Source organism: Equus caballus, chromosome 2, assembly GCF_041296265.1.
Source record: "Equus caballus isolate H_3958 breed thoroughbred chromosome 2, TB-T2T, whole genome shotgun sequence".
NCBI classification, from domain to species: Eukaryota; Metazoa; Chordata; class Mammalia; order Perissodactyla; family Equidae; genus Equus; species Equus caballus.
In genome coordinates this window covers 39,933,390-39,955,475 of record NC_091685.1, presented here as the reverse complement: position 1 = coordinate 39,955,475, position 22,086 = coordinate 39,933,390, and the positions used below count along the sequence as shown (strand labels likewise).

Genomic DNA, 22,086 nt, shown 5'->3' with positions numbered 1-22,086 from the left:
GGGGCTGTCTTTGTCGTGGGCAATAGCCTCTCACATCCACATTCTTCCTGGCTCGTGTCTCACACAACCAGTTTCCTGGAATACAGGGCACAGGTAGCTTCCTTTTCTGCTTTTTTCACGCTCACCAAGGGGTCCACAGGGCATTCAGATGGGTTCTCTGATGCCCACCTTGAGTGCATGGGTCTCTGGAGGGACAGGGAAATGTCACTAAGTGTTTGGGGCCTCCTTGCCAGGATGGGGCGGGCCCAGCACTAATTTTCATAGGACTCTGATGAGGTGGCGAAGCAAGAGGGACATTAGGAATCATTGGCTGCACTTTAAGGCTCAGGAGGAGCATTCAAGGAGCCTGCCTGGGGCCTGTAAAAGTCGGCGGTGGATGCTGCTGCAGGTTCGAATTCTGTGCCATTGGGACAAATATTTCAGAATCAGCCCCCCTTCCTTCTGACTAGTCACAGAAACAAATGCCTCCTCTGGAGAGGGGGCTCTCACACCTCCCACAGTGTCCAGGCTCCTACAGAAAGCCCTGGGAGAGGGGACAGCAAATGGCCCACCCGACTCCCTGCACGCATGTGCTTCCCCACATGTGGGTCCCCTTCCTGACTCTGAGTGAACCGTGCTGCGGACACGGCCAATTGCACTAAGCAGCCGTAATGGCGTTTGAGACTTTCAGAATCTTGGCATCAGCCAGAGACCGGGCCGAAGGACAGGGGATGAAGTCTGGGAGCCCAGGAGAGCCACCCCGACTCCAATCCTCCAGGGCTCCGTTTGATTCCTTCACCTGCTCCAGCCCCCTTCCCTGCTGTCTTTAGATCACGTCTACAGATACAGAGACCAACACTGACAACCAAACGCCCAGGCCGCCCAACCCTGCCAGACCTCAGGGTGGGACACACAGCGCCGGCATGTTTGTGACGAGCTAAGCAGAAACACCGGCGGAAAGGTCTCCAGACCGAATCCCAGCTTTAATTCCTGTGCCACCAAGTGGACACGGCTCTGCCTTTCAGGCCCTTCTCTGACATGGTGGGCCCTGCTCTCTTACAGGTGCAGGTGACTTTTAGACAGTGTTTTGGTTCTTTTCTCTGCCTTGATTCTTCTGGCTTGATTTACCCACTTGGGGAAGGAAGTGGCTGGACCACATCAGAATTGTTGGGTGTCCACTACAGTGTGGACTGAAGGACAGCTGGAAATCATTGCAAAGCCTTTCCCTTTTCAGTGCCTCCTTTGTGCCTCACACAGCCCGGGGAGTGACTGTCACTATCCCCATTTTCTAGATGCAAAAAAAAAATTCATAGAGATTAAGTGCTAACCCAAGGTCACCCAGATACAAAGTGGCAGCACTGGCGGTGGAGGCTGGGGAGGCAGCAGCATGCAGAAATGCTGAGGTCGGTCTCCCAGGCTTTGCTAGCGGGAAAGGGGCATGAGCATCGTCTCTCCGTCTCATCTGCTGCTCCAATCCAACAGGCATTTATCATGGGTCAGGAGATGCTGAGAGCTGCTGAAGGATGCTGTATTCTTTCAGAGCAGCAGCGCAGATATTTGCTAACTGAGCATTTATGAAGTGCCAGGAGCTGTGCCAGGCTTGCTGTGTGAGTTATCCCATGTGATCCCCACAATTACTCTGAGGCTTGGCACGGCTAGATAACTGGCTCAAGATCCCTCTGCCGGGAGGAAGCAAGGCAGGGATCTAAAATAGGCCTTTACCTAAAGGACACAAGCAACCATGAGAAAGAAATGGCTTCATCAGCCATTTGCATGACCAGTGGCATGGACCAAATGGCTTCCGGGGCAGAGCCTGGACTGTAGTGGCATCCTGAGGACAAGCAGAGAGGTGGGCGGCAGGTCCTCCAGGTGCCCCTGATAGGAGGAAGCAGTACACGCATGTTGTTCAGCTGCTACACGTCAGTCAATTCCCTGAGCATCTACTGTGCACCAGGCACGGGGCGGAGTGTCAAGGTCGAAGACCCTCCGAGGGCTTACAGTTTAGTTGGGGGGACAGGCAATAAACAAGTAAACAAGTAAGTTGAAAGGACAAGACCTTGATAAGTGCTACGAAGATAGTACAACCATCTTGGAAAACAGTTTGGCAATTTCGTAAAAAGTTAAATATACACCTGCCACACGATCCAGCCATTCCACTGGGATATTTACCCAAGTAGGTAACTATTTCCTGAATAAATGAATGAATGAATGAATCTATTCCACATGTCAGTGTCGGGAGGCACAAAGATGAAACTTGACTGAGACAGACAGGATTGGTGAGGGACATGAAAAATTTAAACTTGAATTCCAAAATGTACTCACTGAAAACATGACCCCAAAGCCTTGTGGAATGTGCTTTGTGAGGTCCCTGTGTCCTTCCCTAGTCAGGACTGGATCTGGCTCCTCTGAGAACGCAGATAGTTTCTCTTTCCTTTGTTCTTCTGGCCGCTCCCCTACCCCCAGCCGGCTCTGCCCCCTCCCCCGTGCCTCTGGCCCAGCTGGTGGGGATGAATTCAGGGTCACTGTGTGAGCTGCAGGGACAGTCCACAGACCCAGCCTTGTGCTTCCTTCAGCTCCAAGCTGTCTTTCCTCCGTGCCTCACTCTATCCTTTGGGTGTCAGGCTGTATTCCCCTGCAGTGTAGCCTTGGAGCTGAGCGGTCCCGGAGCCAGACTTCGGTCCCCAGGCCGTTTCATACCAACTAGTGGTGTGCCTTTGGGCAAGCCTCTTAAATTCTCTTCGCCTTAATCACCATTTTGTAAATCAGGATAAGAATAGTATCTACACCAGGGGGTTTTTGTGAGCATTTATTATGAAGCACTTTTCACGCTGTCCGCCACAAAATAAGGACTCAATAAATGTCACTCTAATCCCAGAAGGTGTTGTGCATTTTCTCCTTACAAGGTGAGCACGGTTTTCTTACACACCTAAGGCTTGGATTAAACACCTCTAGGATCTGGGGTGGATGGGGAATATTTCTTAGAAGGAGATTGATAAATAAGAATATAATAATGTTATAATATCCACCACTTATTGAGGAATTACTCTTTTCTAGGTACTCTGCTGATAACAATAGTTAACTCATAATTAATAATAAAAATAGTAGTCAACCCTGATTTAGTGCTTACTGTACACCAGGCACCATTCTAAATGGTTTTCGTGTATTCACAATCCGATCAACCCTTTGAGGAAGATCTCATTATCCACATTTTACAGATGAGGAAACTGAGGCACAGAGAGGCAAAGCGACTTGCCCAAGCTCAACCAGTAAGTGGACAAAGCCAGGACTCAGACTCCTGTCGCTCTGGTCTTCAGCTAGTCCTCTGTGCTCTAAATCCTGAAAAGTCAAACTAGATGTGGCCTTTTGGCACGTCTCTAACGCGGACCAACCCTCAATGACAACGGCAGATGCTGTGCTGCTCTGGCCCCTGGTCTGGAGGGCTGTGTTTCCAAACGGGCCATTAAACTGGCGGGCGGGCCTTCCAAAGTCCCCTCGCCCATCCAGAAGAATCCTTTCTTGTTCCTGGAGAGAGCATGGGTGAGACGAAGAGCACGTTGATATGGTCTCAGGACACACCCAGGCAGTTTGGCATGTTTCCACGCGGTTTCTCCCCTCCTGAAAAGAAGAACAAACACTCATGTTGACGCAAATAACCCATAACCAATCTATAGATCGAAGTTGGAGTGAGTTTATTATGAGCCAGATTTGAGGACCATAGAGCTGGGGAGAGTCTTTCCACAAAGGAATGGAGCTCTCCAAAGAAGTGGGGGTGTACAGGGTGCTTATATACCGTCAAAGAGCATCTATCACATATGATTGAAATGTCCCTTTTACAATAGTCACCAGATTGTGACTGATGGACACAGCAGGTGGCAGGTCTGTTGTTTCGAGCTGGTGGTCACAGGTGAGCACAGCAATCAATTCCTAGCCTAGGGAGAGATGCTTATCCTTAAGGAAATGCCAATGTGGGGGAAGTTGTACCTTTATCTTAAGGGCATTTGTTCTTGCCTTTGGGACACAGCACATGCTTAAAGCAGATATACAATGCATGCTCAGTGGCCACGTCAGGCCCTTTGGGAAAAAATAAGGTTAGGCCGAATTAGTTTTACACCAAATGGTTTCCTCATATACTCCAATATATCCTATTGTTTGCTGTTTGTTTATACTCAGATGGACCCCCAGGGGACCCTCACCCCCAATGACTCTAAAATGAAGGCTGATGTTCTCCAAATGAATGTTTTCTCTGGTTATGGTGAAGGATGGGATGGGGAGGAGGATGGAGGTAGTAGGCATTAACGTTTCTATTCTGGGGTGGGGAGAGGTCAAGAGTCTTTAAGAGAGATACCAGGTGAGACAGACCTTTTGTTCCTGAATTCCTTCCATTCACAGCCGAGGGGCAGACAGTGTGTTGATAGAATCTTTTTCTTCTCCAGTCTTCTTCCTTCTGGAGACAGGTGTGTCCTATAGGTTTTCTGCTTGCTTTTCAGCTACATTTGTTCTAAAGCTTCTGGTATGTTGACTCATGCAGGCTCCAAGCAGCTCGCCTCTTGTGTGCTGATGATAACAATATCTTATGTGTAGTCCCCATTTACTGACTGCCAGGCACTGTTCTGGGCACTTTACCTTGACAAAGACTGTATCCTTGACCAAACCTTAGTAGGCTCCTCTGAGCCCTCTTCTTGACTAGGCCTCGACCTTGGCCTTCTATGTCCCTCCTGTCCTTGGTAGGTCTGCACTGCCCAGTTTTAGCAAGAATCTTGCTAAGTCGGCTTAGTGAGAATCCCCCACCTTTGATCTCTGATCAAGTTTCTCACCCCCCACCTTTGATGTCTAAGTCCCTGGCCTGCCTTTAGCAAGAATCCTGTTGGGTCAGTTAAGCAAGAATTCCCCTCTTCTTGCCTCCTCTTAGTAATTTTCCATCCACTGACCCCTTACTCTGCTGCTTGGCTAGAAATCCCCACTTGTTCTTGCTGTCTTCTTGGAGCTGAACTTGACCTCTCTCCCCTCTTGCAATATCCCAATTGCAATATTCTTGAATAAACTCTTCCTTACTGTTTTAACCAGTGTCAGAATAATTTTTTCTCATCAACATGAATCAGTTCATTTATCTGCACAAGGATCCCATGAGGCAGGTATTGTAAATGTCTCCACTTTAACACTCGGAAGGAGAGAGGATGCCCCAGGGAATGAGACATCAGCTGTTGCCCCATCGGCAGTTTGCACCTGGACGCTCCCCCCAGTTCTCCTGGATACACGTGGTCCCATCAGCCCACCTGCTGGGATATTAACCCAGCAAGACATCGCGCAGTTTGCGGCAGAAATCCTGATCGTTCTCCACCCGCCCCTGGAACTGCCTGGGCAGCTGCTACCGAGCCGGCAGGAAGACGCCGGCAGACCGACGCCGTCTCCTAGCAACCGGGCCTGGGTCACGTGACCCGCTTCACGTGGGCCGGAGTTGAGCTGGGGTTGGAGCTGGAGCTGCGGCTGCGGGCGGGGCGGGGCCGGACAAGTTTGTTTCCCGAGTTCGGAGCCCAGCAGCCGCCGCGGCTGTCGCGCAGGTGCCCTCCGTCTTGGTCGCGATGGAGCTGCCCGCGGTGAACTTGAAGGTGGCGACGGGTGGGGCGGGGCGGGGGCGGCCACGCCAGAGGCGGGCGGGCGGGCGCGGGGCGGGTCTCTGGGAGTGTGTTGGGCGTTTGGCCTTTTAAAGAAGGATTTTAGAGGCGAGAGGACCGAGAGTCTGGGAAGAAAGGTGAGAAGGAGGCGGGCAGAAAGACCATAGCATGTAGAGAGATCCAGGAAAGGGCCAGCTGGGAAGACCGAGAGGGTCCTGGAGGCGGTAGGGGACGGAGAGGGCCGCCCCTTCCCGAGGACAGACCCCTCCAGTTGGGAGCGCCCGGCCCCCGAGGATCGCTTTGGCCTCTGCGCCCAGAATTCCCCTGGAGCGGGAGGAAGGCGAGGTGGGAGGCACTGAGAGCCGGAGGTGGGGCTTGGAGGCGGGACGCCTCCCCTCCTCCCAGACAGAGGGGCTAGATCTGCCACCTGGACTCCCAGCACCGCCCTGGTAGCCTCCTGTGTGTGCTAAGTCTGGTTAAGAAAATCAGATGTTCCCAGACAAGTGGATTTCTAAAGTTTATAAATATAGCGTCGTTATTTCCTAACATACACAAACTCCAATAGAAGTTACTTAAAAGCAGAAAACCCCAACTTTGTGCACTTCGGACAACACTGCGGGGCTTCCTGAGATGTCTTCATTTCCTGAGCTGATTTCTTAGCTGTCAAGATGCCAGAGGCTGTTCTTCTTTTTCTCCCCGCCACCCCCAGCCCCGCTGTGCTTCTGCCCTCTGTTTGGCACAGGGGGGCTGGAGCCTTCAGCTTTGGCCAGAAAGCTGTGAACCTTGGACCAAACCTGCCATCTTGGGTCTCGCTGCAGGCTCTTTTGAGACCATAACCAGGAAAGCCCTTTTACTAGGGAGTGACAAAGCTTTTAGCACCCGTGGTGTCAGGTACGAAAGGAACCAAAGAGAGAATGACTACAAAACAACACATCATCCATATTTGGATATTAAACATGGTCTGTGCTATGACCTCACCTGGGAGATTTCCCTTAATCCGACTTGCTTCAGCAAACCTCTCGAAGCTTCCAGTTAACAGCTGGGGGGAAAGTCGGCTGGAGATAAGGCAACGGGCTTGGGTCGAACATTTAGCTGGGAAGAATTTACGTGAGGACCACTGAGATTTGTGTTATTCATACTCACTCTGTTCCAGGCAGTGTAGGGTTAATGCCCACTGCCTTTTTCTCTGATTAGAGATTTTGCTAAGAGGGAATCAGGTGAGGGACGGAGCTGCAGGAGTTGAGAGGGCAGAGAGCCCTCATCGTGGGGCGTCTGTGGTGTGCCAGGTTATTTATCTCATCACGACAGCCTCCTGAGAAAGCTGATATTGTCATCTTTTTACAGATGAGCAAACTTCGGCTCAGATCAAGTCAGTAACTTGCCAAGGTCCCACAGGGATTAAGTGGCAGAGTCAGGCTTTGAACCCACCAGGGTCAGATTTCAAAGCCTTGTCCTTTCCTGGCCAACAGTTGGTTAGGGCTGACTTCTGCCTCGACACTTTACTTCCAATGGGAGGGTTTAGTCTGTTTAGAGCAGCTTTATGGGCGTTGCCAGCCACAGGTGTGAGCTGTGCTGGCTTTCAGTGCCCAGGATGAAACTGGCTGGTCCCTCCCTTGACTTGGGCAATAGGACCCCCATGTCTCCAAGGGTCTTAGCTGCTCCCCGTCAGAAATGAGTAAGTGCTGGGAGGCCCTGAGGGGCTAGGATTGCCAGGTAACATACAGGACCGCCAGTTGAATTTGAGTTACAGATCAACAAGGAGTAATTTTTAAGTATAAAGATATCCCAGGCAATATTTAGGACATAAGTAACAAATTATTCATTATCTGAAATTCAAAATTAACTGGATGTTCTGTATTTTTTTCTTTTTAAAGAATGCATTTTTTTTCCCTCCTACCCAAAGCCCCAGCACATAGTTGTATGTTCAAGTTGTAAGTCCTTCTAGTTCTGTGTGAGCCGCCACCATAGCGTGGCAACTGACAGACGGGTCAAGGGTGTGGTTCCATGACCAGGAAGTGAACCCGGGGCCCCCGAACTGGTGAGCCCCAAACTTTAACCACTAGGCCATCAGGGCTGGCTCTGTTCTGTATTTTTGTTGTCGTTCGATCTGGCCACCCTAGGAGGGCAGCTGTTGACTGCTTGCTCATAGACACTTGAGTTGGATATTCTGAGGTCAGAGCCCCTTGGGAGCTGGGAAAATGCACTCTGTCGCCCTGGGCTCCCTCCCACTCCCTCATGTCGTACATTCCTTGGGCGTTGACTGAATGCCTGCTTGTGCCCAGCCAAGCCAGAGTGGGCAGTGGTGCCAGGTGAGAAGAAACAGCTGCCCCAGGCCCTTTGCACAAAGGGCAGTCCCTAACTGAGCCCCTCCAGGAGGCAAGTCCTAAGTTGTGGGAATGACATCGTGACAAGCTTAGAAAGGACTTCCTTGGGTTCATGAGGTCTTGTGAAAAAGGCTCATGGTAGGAGGGTCCAGGGGGTCATGGAGCATTAGAGTTAAGAACTGGGAGAGCCACCTTCCTGACCATAGTAATAAGGACAGTGCGCCGCGGGCTGACTCCCTGGCAGGCACGGTGTTGAGTGTTCCACGCACCTGTCCACTTCCCTGCCCCACTGGATCCGCACAACAGCCCTGTGACACGGACAGGAGTGTCCCTATTGTACAGAAGAGCAAGCAGTGTTCTGAGAGGTCAGGTGGCTTCCCAAGGTCACACAGCTTCTAGGTCATGGAAGAGGATCAGATCCATGTGTTTGGCTCCAGTCCCCATACAGTTAGCCGCTGCCTGAAACTGCGTCTCTTCTGTGGCATTTCTGACTGGTGTCCCTTAGCCTCAGCCCCCTCTTGGGGACCTTCCTACCTCCTGTAAAAGGTCACCGAGTGTTTGCACAGGACTGGTAGGAATATGTTCTGTGTACTGATCTGTATGTTCACCTTAGGTCTGTCCACCACCTGTCTGGGAAGGTCCCCTCCCAGCCCCCAACAAAGGGTCTAAGTCCTGGTCCACGCAACCCCTCAATTCCCCTCAGGCATCGCTTCTCCGGGTTAAACCTCCTCATTTCCATCCACCCCGCCCTTGCTATTCCAGATCCTCACAGTGGAGCACAGAGGGTAGAGCACGGGCCTTGGGGCCAGACAAGCTGCATTCAAGGCCAGGCGTTGCTACTTATTAGCTGTGTGACCTTGAGCAGGTTTCTTAACCTCTCTGAGTATCAGTTTTCTCACTGTAGAAAGAGGATAAAAATAGGCCCTGCCTTCTAGGGTGAAAAGAGGAGGATCCTGTGGTCTAAGGGGGTGGTGTAGCATTACATTTTGGTTAGCATAAAAACCCCGACCAGGTAGACTGAGTCTGAGGTATGCATCTGGGCTGTCTTGTTTATAAGCATTACCGTTTGGGACAATTAATCTTTCACAGCCTCAGTTTCTTCAGAAGTAAAACGGTGGCAAGGATGATGTGAGCCGAGTGTTCAGGGCCGTGTAGACACGTGGCAGGCAGGTCCTCCTCGGCAGCAGGAGCGGCTGTTGTTGGAGCTGTTGCAGGATGCCTGTCCCACACAAGAACTTGTGGTTGTTGGGGCCAGCCCCGTGGCCAAGTGGTTAAGTTCGCTCGCTCCGCTTTGGCGGCCCAGGGTTTTGCTGGTTCAGATCCTGGGTACGGACGTGGCACTGCTCATCAGGCCACGGTGAGACGGCGTCCCACATGCCACAACTAGAAGGACCCACAACTAAAATATACTACTATGTACTGGGGGGATTTGGGGAGAAAAAGCAGGAAAAAAAAAGGAAGATTGGCAACAGTTATTAGCTCAGGTGCCAATCTTTAAAAAAAAAAAAAAAAAACTTGCGGTTGTTAAGTGGATGTATACAGTGACTGTCAGAGGCCTGTCTGTGATTATGGCACCCCCGTGGGATGTGTGGGTGATGGGTGCTGCCTCCATGTCACAGAGAAGGATCCTGGGGCTCAGACACAAAAGGACATGAAAGGGACCAGAACCTGGGTCTCCTACCCCCTAATCCAGCATCCTGCGACCCCCTGCCGCCTTAGCCCACTGGCCCTCCCCTCCCCTCTCCCAGTCTTCTGACACATTGGACGCTGACTGGATGCGCCCCCTTGACCCCCTGCCCCCCACCACACAGGCCGAGCACTGTATGAAGAGTCCAGGAGCTCAGGTCCTGCTTTCCTCTTTCCAGCTGGCAAGGTCAGGCTGCCCAGGCACATCCTCAGATCCTGGTTCCTCCCTCCCCCGATTAGCTCAGGTCCCTGCCCTGTTCCTCCCTCTCTCTGGCGGCACCTGAGAATCCCAGGTGTGCCCTTGGTTACTGGAAACCTCCCCAGAGCCGGCAGACGGTTCTCTTGTGCTGACTGCGTCACCGTTCCCTCCTCCCAGGGCTGTTGGGAAGGGCAGGGCCAGTTTGGCTGGGTTTCTTGTTGGAGCTTTCCTGGATATTAGACCTTTCCCGGCCAGGTGGGTGTGCCCTCCCATTACAAAATGGAGAAACTGAGGCAGAGGACACTTAGTCTTCCATGGGTTTCTTTCCCCAGGGGCTTAAGAGAAGTGGTCAGATGGAGCTCAGTTTCTTAAATATTTATAAAACGAAGTGATGCCGCCCAGAGGGGACTGTATGTCTTTGAGGCTCTGCGGTATTTCCAGGTCACGCTCTTTTCTTCCCAAAAGAGACGGCAGGCTTTGCACCTTGGCCAGGCGCTCACTCTGTATTGCAGGCTTTTCCGGCTCCACCAGAAATCTTTGTCTCACAGGTTACACAGAGTCACTTCCCCGGGCTTCCGTGCCGACCAGCTGCCTTTCGTCTTTCCGTAAGAAAGCCGGGCTCTGCGGGCCAGGGAGCACTGTGGGTTAAAAGCCTGTCATGTGCCTGGCCTGGGGGCGGGACAGAGCCTTCGCTGTGCAGACTTTCTGAAAGAGAAGCCCACAGTGGGGAGGGTTCGGGGTTGATCTTCAGGAGGCACGGGTGGTGTGAGCTGCCTCCCATGCCCTCCTTCCTCGGCGTCTTCTCTTAGTCTCAAGGCTGACACCAGGACCCCTGTGGCTGGCCACGCGGCGTGGCCTCTGGCAGGTCGCTTCTCCTCTGTGGTCAGGGTTTCCTGTGAGAGGGGACGGTAGTTTGCTCTCAAGATAGAGATCAGAATTCTTCCTCATACCCACCCAGGCCCAGCGCCACCCACCCTCCAGCTTCCTGTCCCTCCTCCACCCTCCTCTTCCTTCCACTCCGGCCACAGTGGCTTCTTTTCAGTTTCCAGAATGTTCTATGGTGCCTTCTGCCACAGAGCCTTTGCAGGTGCTATGCCTTCTGCCTCAAATTCTCGTCTCTCCTCTCTGTCCCTGGTTAGGCCCCTGCTCGCCACTTTCATCTTGGCTTCAAGGTCGCTCCATCAGAGAAGCCGGGTAACCAGCCCACCCCCCTCCCTGTTGTGGAAGTAGGGTCCCTTCCCTTCTGTACCCGTCCTTCGGAATCCCCTCCCTCGTTGCATCCCGTTCCTGAGGCCATTGTCTGATTGGCCAGTGTCTCCACTCATGTGAGTTCTGAGGGGAGCGCGGCGCCGCGTCCGCACGGTGGGCGGGCAGCAGGTGCCAGCGATGCCGCCTGAACCGTTTAAGAAACTTAGCGCCATTGGCTCACTTCTCTTAAGCCTCTGGGAAGAGAAACCCATGGAAGACTAAGCCTCCTCTGCCTCAGTTTCCCCCCGTTCGTAATGGGAGGGCACACCCGCCCAGGCACCTTGGGCGAGTGACGTACCTCCGGGCTTCGGTCTTCTCCAGGTTAAGCGGGGGCAGTGGTACCTCGGAGCACTGTGAGGAGGGGATGCCTTCACACCGAGGGGACTTAGGATGGTGCCCGACACGGGGGACGTGCTCAGTGATGAAGAAGGTGGGGGGCCCCTAGAGCCGGCCTCCCGTCCTGTAGACTCGGCTTTTCCAGAGTCTGGGGACCTCCATGGAGTGGGGCTTGTCGGTCCTTACAGAGTCATTTTCTTAGTCTTCTATGGGGGGAAGAGGACATCCTTGGGGGCTGTGGAGCCAGACCCCTTTGGTTCACTCCCATGGGGCGCTGGGGCGCAGGCGGAGTCTCCACCGTCTGCTCCGGATTTCTTGTGCCCCACATGTGGAAAACATACCCATTTGTCCCAAGCCCGTGTAGCCCCCCTCAGCTGAAGGCCATGCCTCCAGGGCGAGGGCTGGGGCGCAGGCTCTGGAGTCAGACAATTTAATTCGAGTTTTGCCGCTCGCCATCGGTGGAATCTTGATCAACTTACTTTACCTCCCAGCCTGGTTTTCTCATCTGTAAAATGGGAATAGTAATGGTATCTGTTCCCGAGGCCTTGGGGAAGCCCAGAGGTCGTGTGAGGTGTTAGATACAGGGCCCGGCACATAGTAGGTGTGCAGTGAATGGTAGCTCTTCCAGAAGTGCTCTATCTCCTCAGCCAGAGTTCTTTATTGCGGGCGGCAGCCTCTCCTTCTGTCCTTTCACTGGACCGGAAGCTGGCCCTTTCCCTGCAGATCCTTGCTGTGCCCACCCCTGCCCTCTGGGCCTGGCACGCGGCCCCGCCCAAGGCTCTTGGCATCCCCCCCTCCCAGCTTGGCCCATCAGTCCCCTGAGTAAACTCCTTCAGGAGCACCCATCGACCACCAGGCCCCACGGAAGCTCCTGACTTGGGGCTCCTGATCCCCCCCCACCTCCCCGCAGTCTCAGCCACCCCCAGCCTCAGCCTTTGCCACGCCCCCTCCTCCTCCCCGCCTGGGCTTCCGGGCCGCTCTGGAACACCTCGCTCTCCCTGCCCTTTGCCTGGCTGATCTCTGCAGACCCTTTAGCACCAGCTCTGGGGCTCCCTCCTCTTGAGAAGGGGCTCGGGCTGGCAGCCGCCTCCGTCCCTGAGCATCGGCGCCTGCCTTCTCTGCTTGTTCTCCGAGCAGGGCCCTTTGGATTACCGGGACTGGAGACTAGTTCCAGTCAAGAGGGTGTTATGTTAAGGGCATAGAGGGCAACGAGAAGGGTAGCCTATTGCAGAAATCTAGAAAAAGCCAGAGGGATTTTTTTTTCTTGATCTAAATCATACATGTCACCTGCCTGCAGAAAAAGGTCGGGTGGCTTCCCCCGGTGCACGTAGGATGCAGTCCCTCCAGGCCCCCTTGTCCCCTCCTGTCTCCGCACAGCACCCCAGCCCCAGTGTCCCAAGACATCAGCCTTGTTTGAACCCATGAACTCCCCGCCAGCCATTTCCCATGGGCCTCCTCTGATTCCAGAGCAGATAGATTCTGGGTTCCCCAAAGGAGCCTCCAGCCTCTGGAAGCAGGAAGGGGTGTGGGTGTCAGCTGCCCACGGGGAGGGGTGACGTGGCAGCGTCCCCGGCCTGGCCTGTGCCGTTCCTCCTCCTCCACCTCTGGTCCACTCGCTGTCACTGTTTCTCTTCAGCAGACATCTGTGAAGCCCCCTTAGATGCTAGGCAGGGACCTCCTGTGTTTCTGGCTCTGAAAGCTTTCCTGCCCCACGGTTCCCCACCGCGGTGGCCGCACTCACCGATCTCTTCTTCCTCTCCCCCCGTTCTGTGCCACAGGCCATCCTCCTGGTTCACTGGCTGCTGACGACCTGGTGAGTGACTCCATGGGTGTCTGGTTCTGTGTCCACCTGTCTCCTGGGATCTGGGTCCACATGTCTCCCCGGGGTCTGTGTCCATGTGTCCCCTGGGGTCTTGTCCACTTGTCCTCCGGCCAGTTCTAAGACTAAATGGCACCTTCATCAAGAGTATCATCATCCAGCTCCCCACGTCCCGAGAATGTCGGAGGGGCAGGCAGTTCCCAGAGGGCTTTGCCATCACTGCCTCCTGTGAGTTTCGAGCCCTCATCCTAGGGGAGGCCGCGGCCCTCGGCAATGCCGCCAGCTCAGATCCTCCTCCAGGCTCTTCCCAAGCCCTTTCAGGGGCTGGCATGACTCTGCTTCTTCTCCAAGACCTTTGCATCTGGGAGGTCTGGGGTGCTGAAGCCAGGGGGCTAGGTGCGCACACTCGGCCGGGTTCCCTGAGCAGCGGGGGTTGGACACCAGATAGAGCTCTGTGTGTCTGTGATCTTGAGCGAGTCACTTCAGCTCCCTGAGTCATTTTCTCATCTGTAAAACGAGAGCATTACTGACCCTCCCACTTATTTTGTAAGGTCACTGGAAGGTGAAAGCGTGACTTTAGAAACTGTAATAAGCACTGACCTGTGCTGAGGGTGTCCAGCGGCCCCCCGCCGGGCTGAGCACCTCTGTGGATTAGCTCTGCAAGTAGACGCACCATGAACCCGAGACACGGGTGAGGTCACTTGCTCAGGGCTGGACCCTCCCTCTTATGTCACACTCCCTGCCTGGACGCAGACTCGGGATGCAGACAGACCCTGATCAGGTCCCGGCTCTGTGTGCTCCATCTGGGTCACCCAAGGCAAGTGACTCCAGTGTTCAGGGCCTCGGTTCCCATCTGTAAAGTGGGTGTGAGGAGGGCACAGCCCTGAGGAGCAGGAGGGAGAAGCGTGGGTGCTCTGCAGGCACTCCCCGGGGCCTGCGGCCGAGGGCACTGGCCAGGCAGGGCCGCTTCCATTGTTCCCGTCTGTTCCTTCTGTCGAGCTTCTGGGGAGAGCTCTCTGCCAAACCAAGACTGGAAGCCACTGAGTGACATGTGTGTTTTGCCGACTTTGAAGTGCGGTGCACATGTGGACAGTTGTGAATAATGTGAACTGTGGTAATCATGGTTAATGACCTTGAGGAGCAAGGTCAAAATACAGATTTCTCAGTCCCACTTCCCAGGATTCTGAGCTGGTGAGTCTGGGCTGGGGCCCCAGCACTTGCTTTCTTAAAACCAGAGAATGAGGTTACTTATTCAAAGGCTGTTCAGCCTGCTTGGTCTCTGCACTTCACTGCTTTGCACATGTTTCCTGTGCGCTACGCTCCAGTGAATGTCATTTGAACTTGAGAAGCACCCCACTGCGTGCTGGGGCAGTCCAGGCCCAGTGGCTATGGTGGGTAAGAGCATGGCCTCTGGAGCCAGACTGCCTAGGTTCAAATCCCAGCTCTGCCACTTAGCAGCTGTGTGACCCTGGGCAAGTTCCTTGACCTCTCTGTGCCTCAGTTTCCTCATCTGTAAAATGAGGATAATAATAGTGCCTCCTTCCTACAGTCGTTAGCACAAATGCACATAAATGAGTTCATTTAAAGCACTTAGAACTGTGTCAGACACTAATAAGGGCTCTGTGTTAACTATTCTTTTCACTGATGTAACTATTATTTTTATTAACAAACATATAAGTAAACACAAGTTAGTAGCAATACTCTAAAAAATAAAACAGGGTGGGCGTTGTGTTCAAAAGTGACGAGGCAGTGCTTGAAATTGGGCGGTCGGGGAACGAGTCTCAGAGTTAACATTTGAGCTGAGACTCAAATGACAAAACAGGCCAAGTGTTCAGGGCAGAGGGAACAGCAGGGGCAGTGGCTGAGAGGTTGGGGGGCTGCATTGAGGGCCAGACCCCACAGGGCCCCCTTAGGCTGTGGCGAAGAATCTGCATTTTATTCCAAGTGGGAGGGTTTTTAGCAGAAGCCTGACATCGGCTGGTGTACATTACTGGTTGCTATTCAGAGAATGGCCTGCAGGGGTCAGGAGTGGCAGGAAGGAGACCAGTGGGGAGAGGCTGTGCTGATAAATCCTGGCAGGAGAGGATGCTGGTTTGGACCTGGAAGGATGCGGCCAGGTTCAGGATCTGTTTGGGAAGTAGAGCCAGTGGGATTTGCTGACATTTCTGGCTCACAGCCGAAGAGGAGAACATGGCCCTGTGACCTGGCGGACCGTGGCCTGTTCTCGGGGGGACCCTGAGCCCTGCGGGAGGGGGTGAGCACCCGTGGGGCCGTCACCTCTTGACTTGACTCAGGTGCCTCTTCCCGCAGGGGCTGCATCGTGTTTCAGGGCGCCTATGCCTGGGCCAACTTCACCATCCTGGCCTTGGGCGTGTGGGCCGTGGCTCAGCGGGACTCCATCGACGCCATAAGTATGGTGAGCAGGGGAAGCAGCACGGGCAACTGGCTTCAGGGTGATCCGGGGCCCCCACCCTGTGCTTCTCTTGCCCATCCCCATCTTGTCTCTCTTGAGCCCCCATGTTCCATCTTCTAAAGCCTTGTAAATAAGCCACCGAGGCTGCCAGCCCACCTGTGTCTCCGCTAGCCTGGCCTGCTTCTCTGCTTGCCTGGGTGGCTTATTTGCAAGGTCTTCCCCAAGGAAGATGGGGGGGGGGGGGCGTCCCACCAGTGCCCTAGATCAGCCCCCTCCCCGAGAACGGGGAGCCCTGTCGTGTGAGGGATGTTGCCAGGAGACCGTGAAGACGGAGCTCCATTACGTTGTGAGGTCCGAGTGGACACGGCCTTGCTGGATTCTTCTCCGGGGGGCTTCCTGACACCCACTAAGCCCCGAGGGGAGCAAGCGCTCTAGCTGCAGCCTCTCAGCACAACTGAACGGGAATTTCCTTGGTGGCGGAAATGGTTTGGATGAACTCCCAGGAACCTTCCATCTTGAAGGTTCTGGAACCAAGTCTTGTGCTCTGTCCTGGCCTCCAGGGTAATGGGGGAGGTCGGGGGGGTGAGGGCTCACGTCCCCGCTCCCTGTCCTACAGTCCCCAGTCAGCGTCTCATCCACACAGTCCTCCCTGCTTGCTTGGTCTGTCTTCCAGCAAACCCTGAGGAGACAGGAGGACCCAGATGGAGCTTCTGCTCTGGCATATGTGGTGGGGGAGCCAAGGGGACGTGATGGGGCAGCAGTGCTCTCATAAACTCCGATGACATGTGGTGGACCCTGGGCCCTGTGCTTGCCTGTCTTGCAGTTTCTCGGTGGCTTGGTGGCCACCGTCTTCCTGGACATCGTCCACATCAGCATCTTCTACCCTACGGCTGGTCTCACGGACACGGGGCGCTTTGGCGCTGGCATGGCCATCCTCAGCCTGCTCCTCAAGCCGTTCTCCTGCTGCCTCGTCTACCACATGTACCGGGAGCGTGGGGGTGAGCTCCTGCCGCACACTGGTGAGGCCACCACCTCCGGCCGGCTCCCCCACTCCCCTCTCGCTGGCCAGGTGCTGGCACTGACATCCTCCCACGTCTCCTCTGTCTCTGCCTTGTCTGACCCACAGCCCCACCCAGTGAGCCGGCCTCACCCTGTGGGACGAGGGCTCCAGGTGCAGAGAGGGCCATGGCATGGGCACTGAGTGCCAGGCCACAAGGTCTGCAAGCTTCTGGTCTCTGCTACAGGAGCCCAGGGGTCCCCTGGCTGTCCCAGCTTGGTGTGACCTTTTCCTGGCATCAGGCTATGGGCAGGGTTGGGGGTAGCCACCAAGCTCCCATCCCAGCACAAGCACAGGTGCAGCTGGGGGTGTGATCCACAGGCAGCTTGGGGCAGTCCGCAGCCTGAGGCTGGCAGGCACCTGCAGGGCCAGCTTCTCCTCTCAGCTCTCACCAGCCCCATCCCTGGAGCTCCTCTCTCCTGCCTTGTGGGGTCTGGGTGGCCGAGGGAGAGCTGGTGCTGGCATGGGCTGTGGGCCTTGGCCGAAGACAGTGTTGAACTATGGGGACTTTCCCTGCTAACCGGCCCTCTCGCCTGAGCCCACCCCCCGCCCCCGCCTCCTCCCAGGCCCTCTCTGAGCTGCGCCCCTTCCCCTGGGGGCCGCGCCATCTTTCCACTCTCTGACACACATTCTCCTGTCTCTCTGAGAGAAGTGGGGTGAGGCGGGGCGCCATCCTCTCCCTTTCACTCCTGAGAAGAGAGGCCCAGAGTGGCCCGGACCTGGCCCTGGGGGAAGGCGAGCCAGTGACGTTCCTCCCATTGGACAGATGAGGAGACTGAGTCCCAGAGCCCGTGGGGCTTGTCCAGGATCCCAGGACAGATGTGCAGTGTAGGGACAGCAGGAGAGTGAGCACTTAGAGTCCTGCCACCTGCCTCCCAGCCCAGCCCCAGCTCTCCGGGCTCCATGACTGCCAGGCTCAGGGCCTTCTGGGCACAGTGACACGGCGTCCACTCAGCCTGGGAGAGGGGCTGGAGGGGAGCCAGGGGCCCAGATTCCTGGGCACACACTGCTCGGGGGGCACATGGAGGCCTAGCAGCTAAGGGCCCTGGCTTTGGGGTCGTGCTGCCTGGGTTTGAGTCCTCGTGTCCTGGGCTTAGGGCTGTGCGGTCTCAGGCAAGTCAGTTCACCTCTGTGCCCCTCAGTTTCCTCATCTGTAAAGTGGGGACAATAAAGATACCTGCTCTGTAGGGTCACGGATGGGTTGAACGAAGGCTCGGTGCCTGGGCCTGCTGTCGCCGTCACTGTCCTGGGTGCAGGATGCCCAGCTCTGGCCTGCCTGGTGGGGTTGGGGTGGATCTTGGTTTGGACTCCATGGGACGTCCTGAGTCCTCCTCCCTCATTTTTTCTTTCTCTCATCTCCCTGCCCCCCAGGTTTCCTCAGACCTTCGCAGGAGCGCAGCGCCTACCAGACGATTGACTCACCAGAGGCACCCACGGAGCCCTTTGCCAGCCTGGAGGGCAGAGGTCACGCCTCCCAAGGGTACTGAAGGCAGCCCCGCTGCCCCTGCCCCAAGCCCAGGGGCCAGTGTGACAAACTATGGGTGAGGCCTGGGCTGCATCACCTTCCTTGTGCCTTGGATGGTATTCCAGGGGTGCTCCTGACCCCCCTTTCCTGGACCTGCATGGAATGTGCTGTCCTGTTCCCCATCTCAGGCGTTGCCTGAATCAAGTGCCCTGAGGGGCCAGGAGGCCCTGTGCATACCGTCCCCAGCTCCCCCAGGCCTCCCTGCCCTTTCAGGTACCCCACCAGTTCCAGGCTGGGAACCCCGCTCGCTCTCCTCACCTCCACCCTTAGCTGCTCCGTGCAGGCCCCAGCTGAGCCAACAGAGCCTGTAGCCCTCAGCGATGCCTGCTGCCCAGGCTTCCCTCACAGTGTGTCAAGCCTTCCCACAGAAGCTCCGAGAGCTTCGGGTCATGCTCAGCCCTGCGAGCAGTCAGCATGGGGGTGAGGTCCCCGTGCTTCTCACTGCCTGGCCACTTGGTACGTGGGGAGCCTGCGGCTGGAGGTAGGAGGAATCTGTGGCACCTGAGACCACCACGGCCTCCAGCTGCCCCTCTCAGAGCCGTGACATTAAAGTGTGGGGGATTCTGCAGCTGGCTGTGTTTGGACGTCTGTTTAATTTCCCGGCCGGGCTGGGGCCTGGACCTGCCGTTCCTGGGAAGATTTCTCCTGCGTGTCCCCAGGGCACCTGGGCTTAGCTGTCTGTTCTGTCGTGGCAGGAGGAAGCAGCAGCTCATGACCAGCTGGGCCTGCCCTGCGCCCAGCTCTGGCCTGGCTGAGGCCCCAGCAGAGGAGGGCACTGTTCAGTGTGGCCGATGGGTGTCTGTTTCTCTGAATCAGACGACTCGGATATTGTTTGAATCCTGCCCTGCTGCTGGCTGGCTGTGTGCCCTTGGGCAACTTAACCTCTCTGACCTCAGTGTCTTCTGGAAAAGGTCCAATCCCTGCCAGAGGTTAATGATGCAAATGCAAGGTACTGTGTCTGTCCCAAGGAAGGGTCTGTAAATGACTGCAAAGTTGTTAGTGGGCTTGCTCCTTGAGCCTGTGATGACGCTGGTCAGGAGGTGAGGGGCGCCCTCCTTCTGGCAGGCCCTGTGTCTTGGCGTCAGAGCTGATGACTGAGACTGACGTCTGTCCGGAAGCTCCAAGGGTCCCATGGCCAGGGCATCCCACTTTGACTGGGATGGGCATTGGCCACTGGGCCCCAGGTGTCTGGGCTTTCCTGGGCCATCCTGGCTTGTCCTCGGCACTAAGAGGTCAAGGCCTAATGCAGAGCCCCCACCGTGCTCCCATTTCTATCCATCCAAAGAGGCCAAGCACCTGCCACGAGTGGGCAAGGGCCTGGGGCCGCAGACGGGAACTCCGGGGCCGGCTCTCGGCTCTCGGGGAACAGACAGTGAGAGTCCTCTGTCAGGAGACAAGAGCCCAGAGAGAAGGGAACACGGGCCTCTGGGCGGGGACTCGTGCTCTGGGGCCAAGGGATGCTGAGCGGCCACAGCTGGGGAAAGCTAGAGATGGCCTCACTGGGAGAAGGGGCGGACAGATAAGCCGTGGTACATCCATTCTGTGGGATACTGTGCAGCAGTTCAAGGGAGCAAACCAGACCTATTTCTGTCGATGTTCGTCCCCCCAAATGTGAACAAAACAGATTGCAGAATGGCAAGTGCAACATGAGACCTTTAGTGTAAATTTTAAAACCTCACAGCGATACCATAGATTATTCTGGGGTGTAGATGTGGGACCACGCAGAAGTGTGGCCTAGAAGGGCACATGTCGAGGTCAGGGTTGCCGTGGTGTGGCAGGGAGGGGCGTGGCCTGAGGGGATGGGACTAGAAGTCAAGTTCCTGGCACGTGGAAGGCATGTGAGCTGCATCTGTGTCGTGAACATGTCAGATTTCCAAAGGAAATGAGCGATGGAGGGAGGGCAGCAGGGGGACAGATAACAGCCTGTGCCAAGCAGCGGGGAGAGTCTATTCAGAGACCCCGGTTCCTTGTAGCCCCAGAGCCCCAAGTCTGACCGGATCTTCCAGGACGGCCCAGAGGAAGGCTCCTGTCTTAAGTGCGTTCCCCAGAAGCAGACCCTGAGACGATATGTGTGACTCGGTGCAGAGCAAGGGAGCTGGGCTTTCTTGCTCGTTGGCCGAGGGCTGCTCCAGGGCTGAGGATGACTTAAACTTCCAGGCTCCTCCGGTGCCCTGACCATGCAGGCAAAGTGGCGCCAGGAGCCCGAGCACCATCCTGCAAGGAGAGGGCCCGCAGAGGCGCATAGAATCAGTGAGGACCACCTGTGTGGCCGCCCCTTCCCACACCCACATGGCAGGTCTCGTGAGGGAGAGCTGCTAACATTCATTCAACAAGCACTCGAGAGCCTAGAGGAAGTGAGCGGTGTTCTAGATGCTGGGGATGCCAGAGTGGGAAAAAAGCCCCTAGTACCCAGAAGATTCCATCTTGCATAAGGGGAACAGCTCATTGGAAGGCTTGAGGGGGCACGTGCCTGCCCGGCCTGTTTGGGGGCAAGATCAGGAGGTCGGGGTGGCTGGAGCCAAGGCCGGGGTGGGGGGGGGGGCGGCGATGGGACGAGGTCGGGAAGGCAGCAGGGCCCAGATGGCGCAGGGTCACAGGTCATTTTGAGGACTTCAGCTTTTACTGAGGGAGATGGGGGCTTTGGGCTGAGTTCGACATGGCCTGGCTTACATTTCAAAAGGACACCAGAAGGACAATGTTGGTGGCTTGGACGGGGAGGTGGAGCTAGGCCTGGTGACCAGTGGTCATGTCAAGCGGAACGCCACGCACCAGTTATCAATCCCAGGACAGGAGTCCAGACACTTCCGCCCACAGCTTCAGTAGTGGGCGTCCATCCCCGTGGCCAGCGGGTCTCCTCTGGCAGCTGACGGCAAATTTATTTACTCTCCCCCCCTCATGCCACAGTGCAAGGACACTGTCCCCTCCCGAGAAGGACAGAGACAGCAGTGGGGTTGGCCACATGCCGTGTGATACACGTGCTTAAGCAGAAAAAAAGAGCAAACCTGGGCCCTGAAGCAGGGAGAGAGGTTCCCACCCAAGGGGACGGGCTTGGCACAGACCAGGGGGCTCTTGGTCTCTTGGTAAGGAAGTGTTCCGGCCCAAGGCCCACTGTTATGCAGCCAAGTGGGGTGGGAAGACGGCACGCAGGGGACTGCCTGTCACAGTGGGGAAGCTCCTGGATGCATTTTGAAGGCAGAGCGGCAAGATTCGCTGATGGACTGGATGTAGGAGAAACAGAAGAGTCCGGGATTGCAAGGTTTTGGGACTGAGCAGCTGGAGGTCGGAGCTGCTCCTAGCCAGGAGGGGGCACAGCAGGAAGGCCAGGTCCTGGGCAAGGCCAGGAGCTCAGTCTCAGACGGGCCACACTGGAGGCCATGGGGCTTCCAACCAGACTTTCTCACCACTGTGTTCTTTTAAAAGGACCGGTTGCTGTAGGGAATTGGAAATAGTCTGTTTTAGTCTCTGGCACCTGAGCTTCTAGAAACTGTCAACCACAGGAAGCCAATTTCTCTTGCCTCTGGTCCCCTGCTGGTGAGAGCTCAAGTCGCTCATCTAGTTTGAAAATCTTGTGTGTTTTTGTTTTCATGAAGCTGAGCCCTCCAGGTGAAAAAGCCAGAGAAATTGCCCCAGAGGAGGTTCCTGTCTTCTCCTGTTCGTCAAAACTGGACGAGAGCCCCCAAAACAGGCCTGGAAATTCCAACTCACAGCCTCCCTCCAAACCAGCTCCAGAGCCAGGGGGGCCGTGGTTTAAGTCCAGCCACACCCTGTGGCCGGCTGTGTGAGAGGCTGGACATCTCACCCCCACTGCACTCGGTTTCCTCATCTGACAAATGGGGACAATAATGGTGCCTGGCTCAGGGATTAGTGGAGTCTGAAAATGTGTGACGT

At 55.6% G+C, this 22,086-nt stretch overlaps 1 protein-coding gene and 1 long non-coding RNA gene across 3 annotated transcripts; one reads left to right on the top strand and one right to left on the bottom strand.

Moving 5' to 3' along the window:
• Positions 1-2,769: 2,769 nt before the first annotated feature.
• Positions 2,770-5,388, bottom strand: LOC111772442 (uncharacterized). Its single transcript, XR_002806314.2, has 2 exons — positions 4,339-5,388; positions 2,770-3,594 (listed from the first exon to the last, which is right to left on the bottom strand). It is a non-coding gene; the product is annotated as an uncharacterized lncRNA (long non-coding RNA).
• A 1-nt stretch (position 5,389) lies between these two features.
• AGTRAP (angiotensin II receptor associated protein) lies at positions 5,390-18,766 on the top strand. Of its 2 annotated transcripts, none has more exons than XM_001492046.5 (5): positions 5,390-5,585; positions 13,163-13,197; positions 15,514-15,619; positions 16,440-16,635; positions 18,045-18,766. In XM_001492046.5, exons 1-5 carry the CDS (start codon positions 5,559-5,561, stop codon positions 18,158-18,160), a joined length of 480 nt encoding a protein of 159 aa, XP_001492096.1. In that variant the 5' UTR covers positions 5,390-5,558; the 3' UTR covers positions 18,161-18,766. The 2 variants fall into 2 exon arrangements, with proteins under 2 accessions (XP_001492096.1, XP_001492069.1); XM_001492019.6 differs by having other exon boundaries at positions 5,417-5,585; positions 16,440-16,614.
• The last annotated feature ends 3,320 nt before the right edge of the window (positions 18,767-22,086 follow it).

Bases quoted from the DNA above. Each gene is read 5' to 3' on its own strand.
- AGTRAP (XM_001492046.5), top strand. From the start codon at position 5,559: ATGGAGCTGCCCGCGGTGAACTTGAAG. The intron at 5,586-13,162 runs GTGGCGACGGGT...TCTGTGCCACAG, and splicing joins TGCCCGCGGTGAACTTGAAG to GCCATCCTCCTGGTTCACTG. The intron at 15,620-16,439 runs GTGAGCAGGGGA...CCTGTCTTGCAG, and splicing joins CCATCGACGCCATAAGTATG to TTTCTCGGTGGCTTGGTGGC.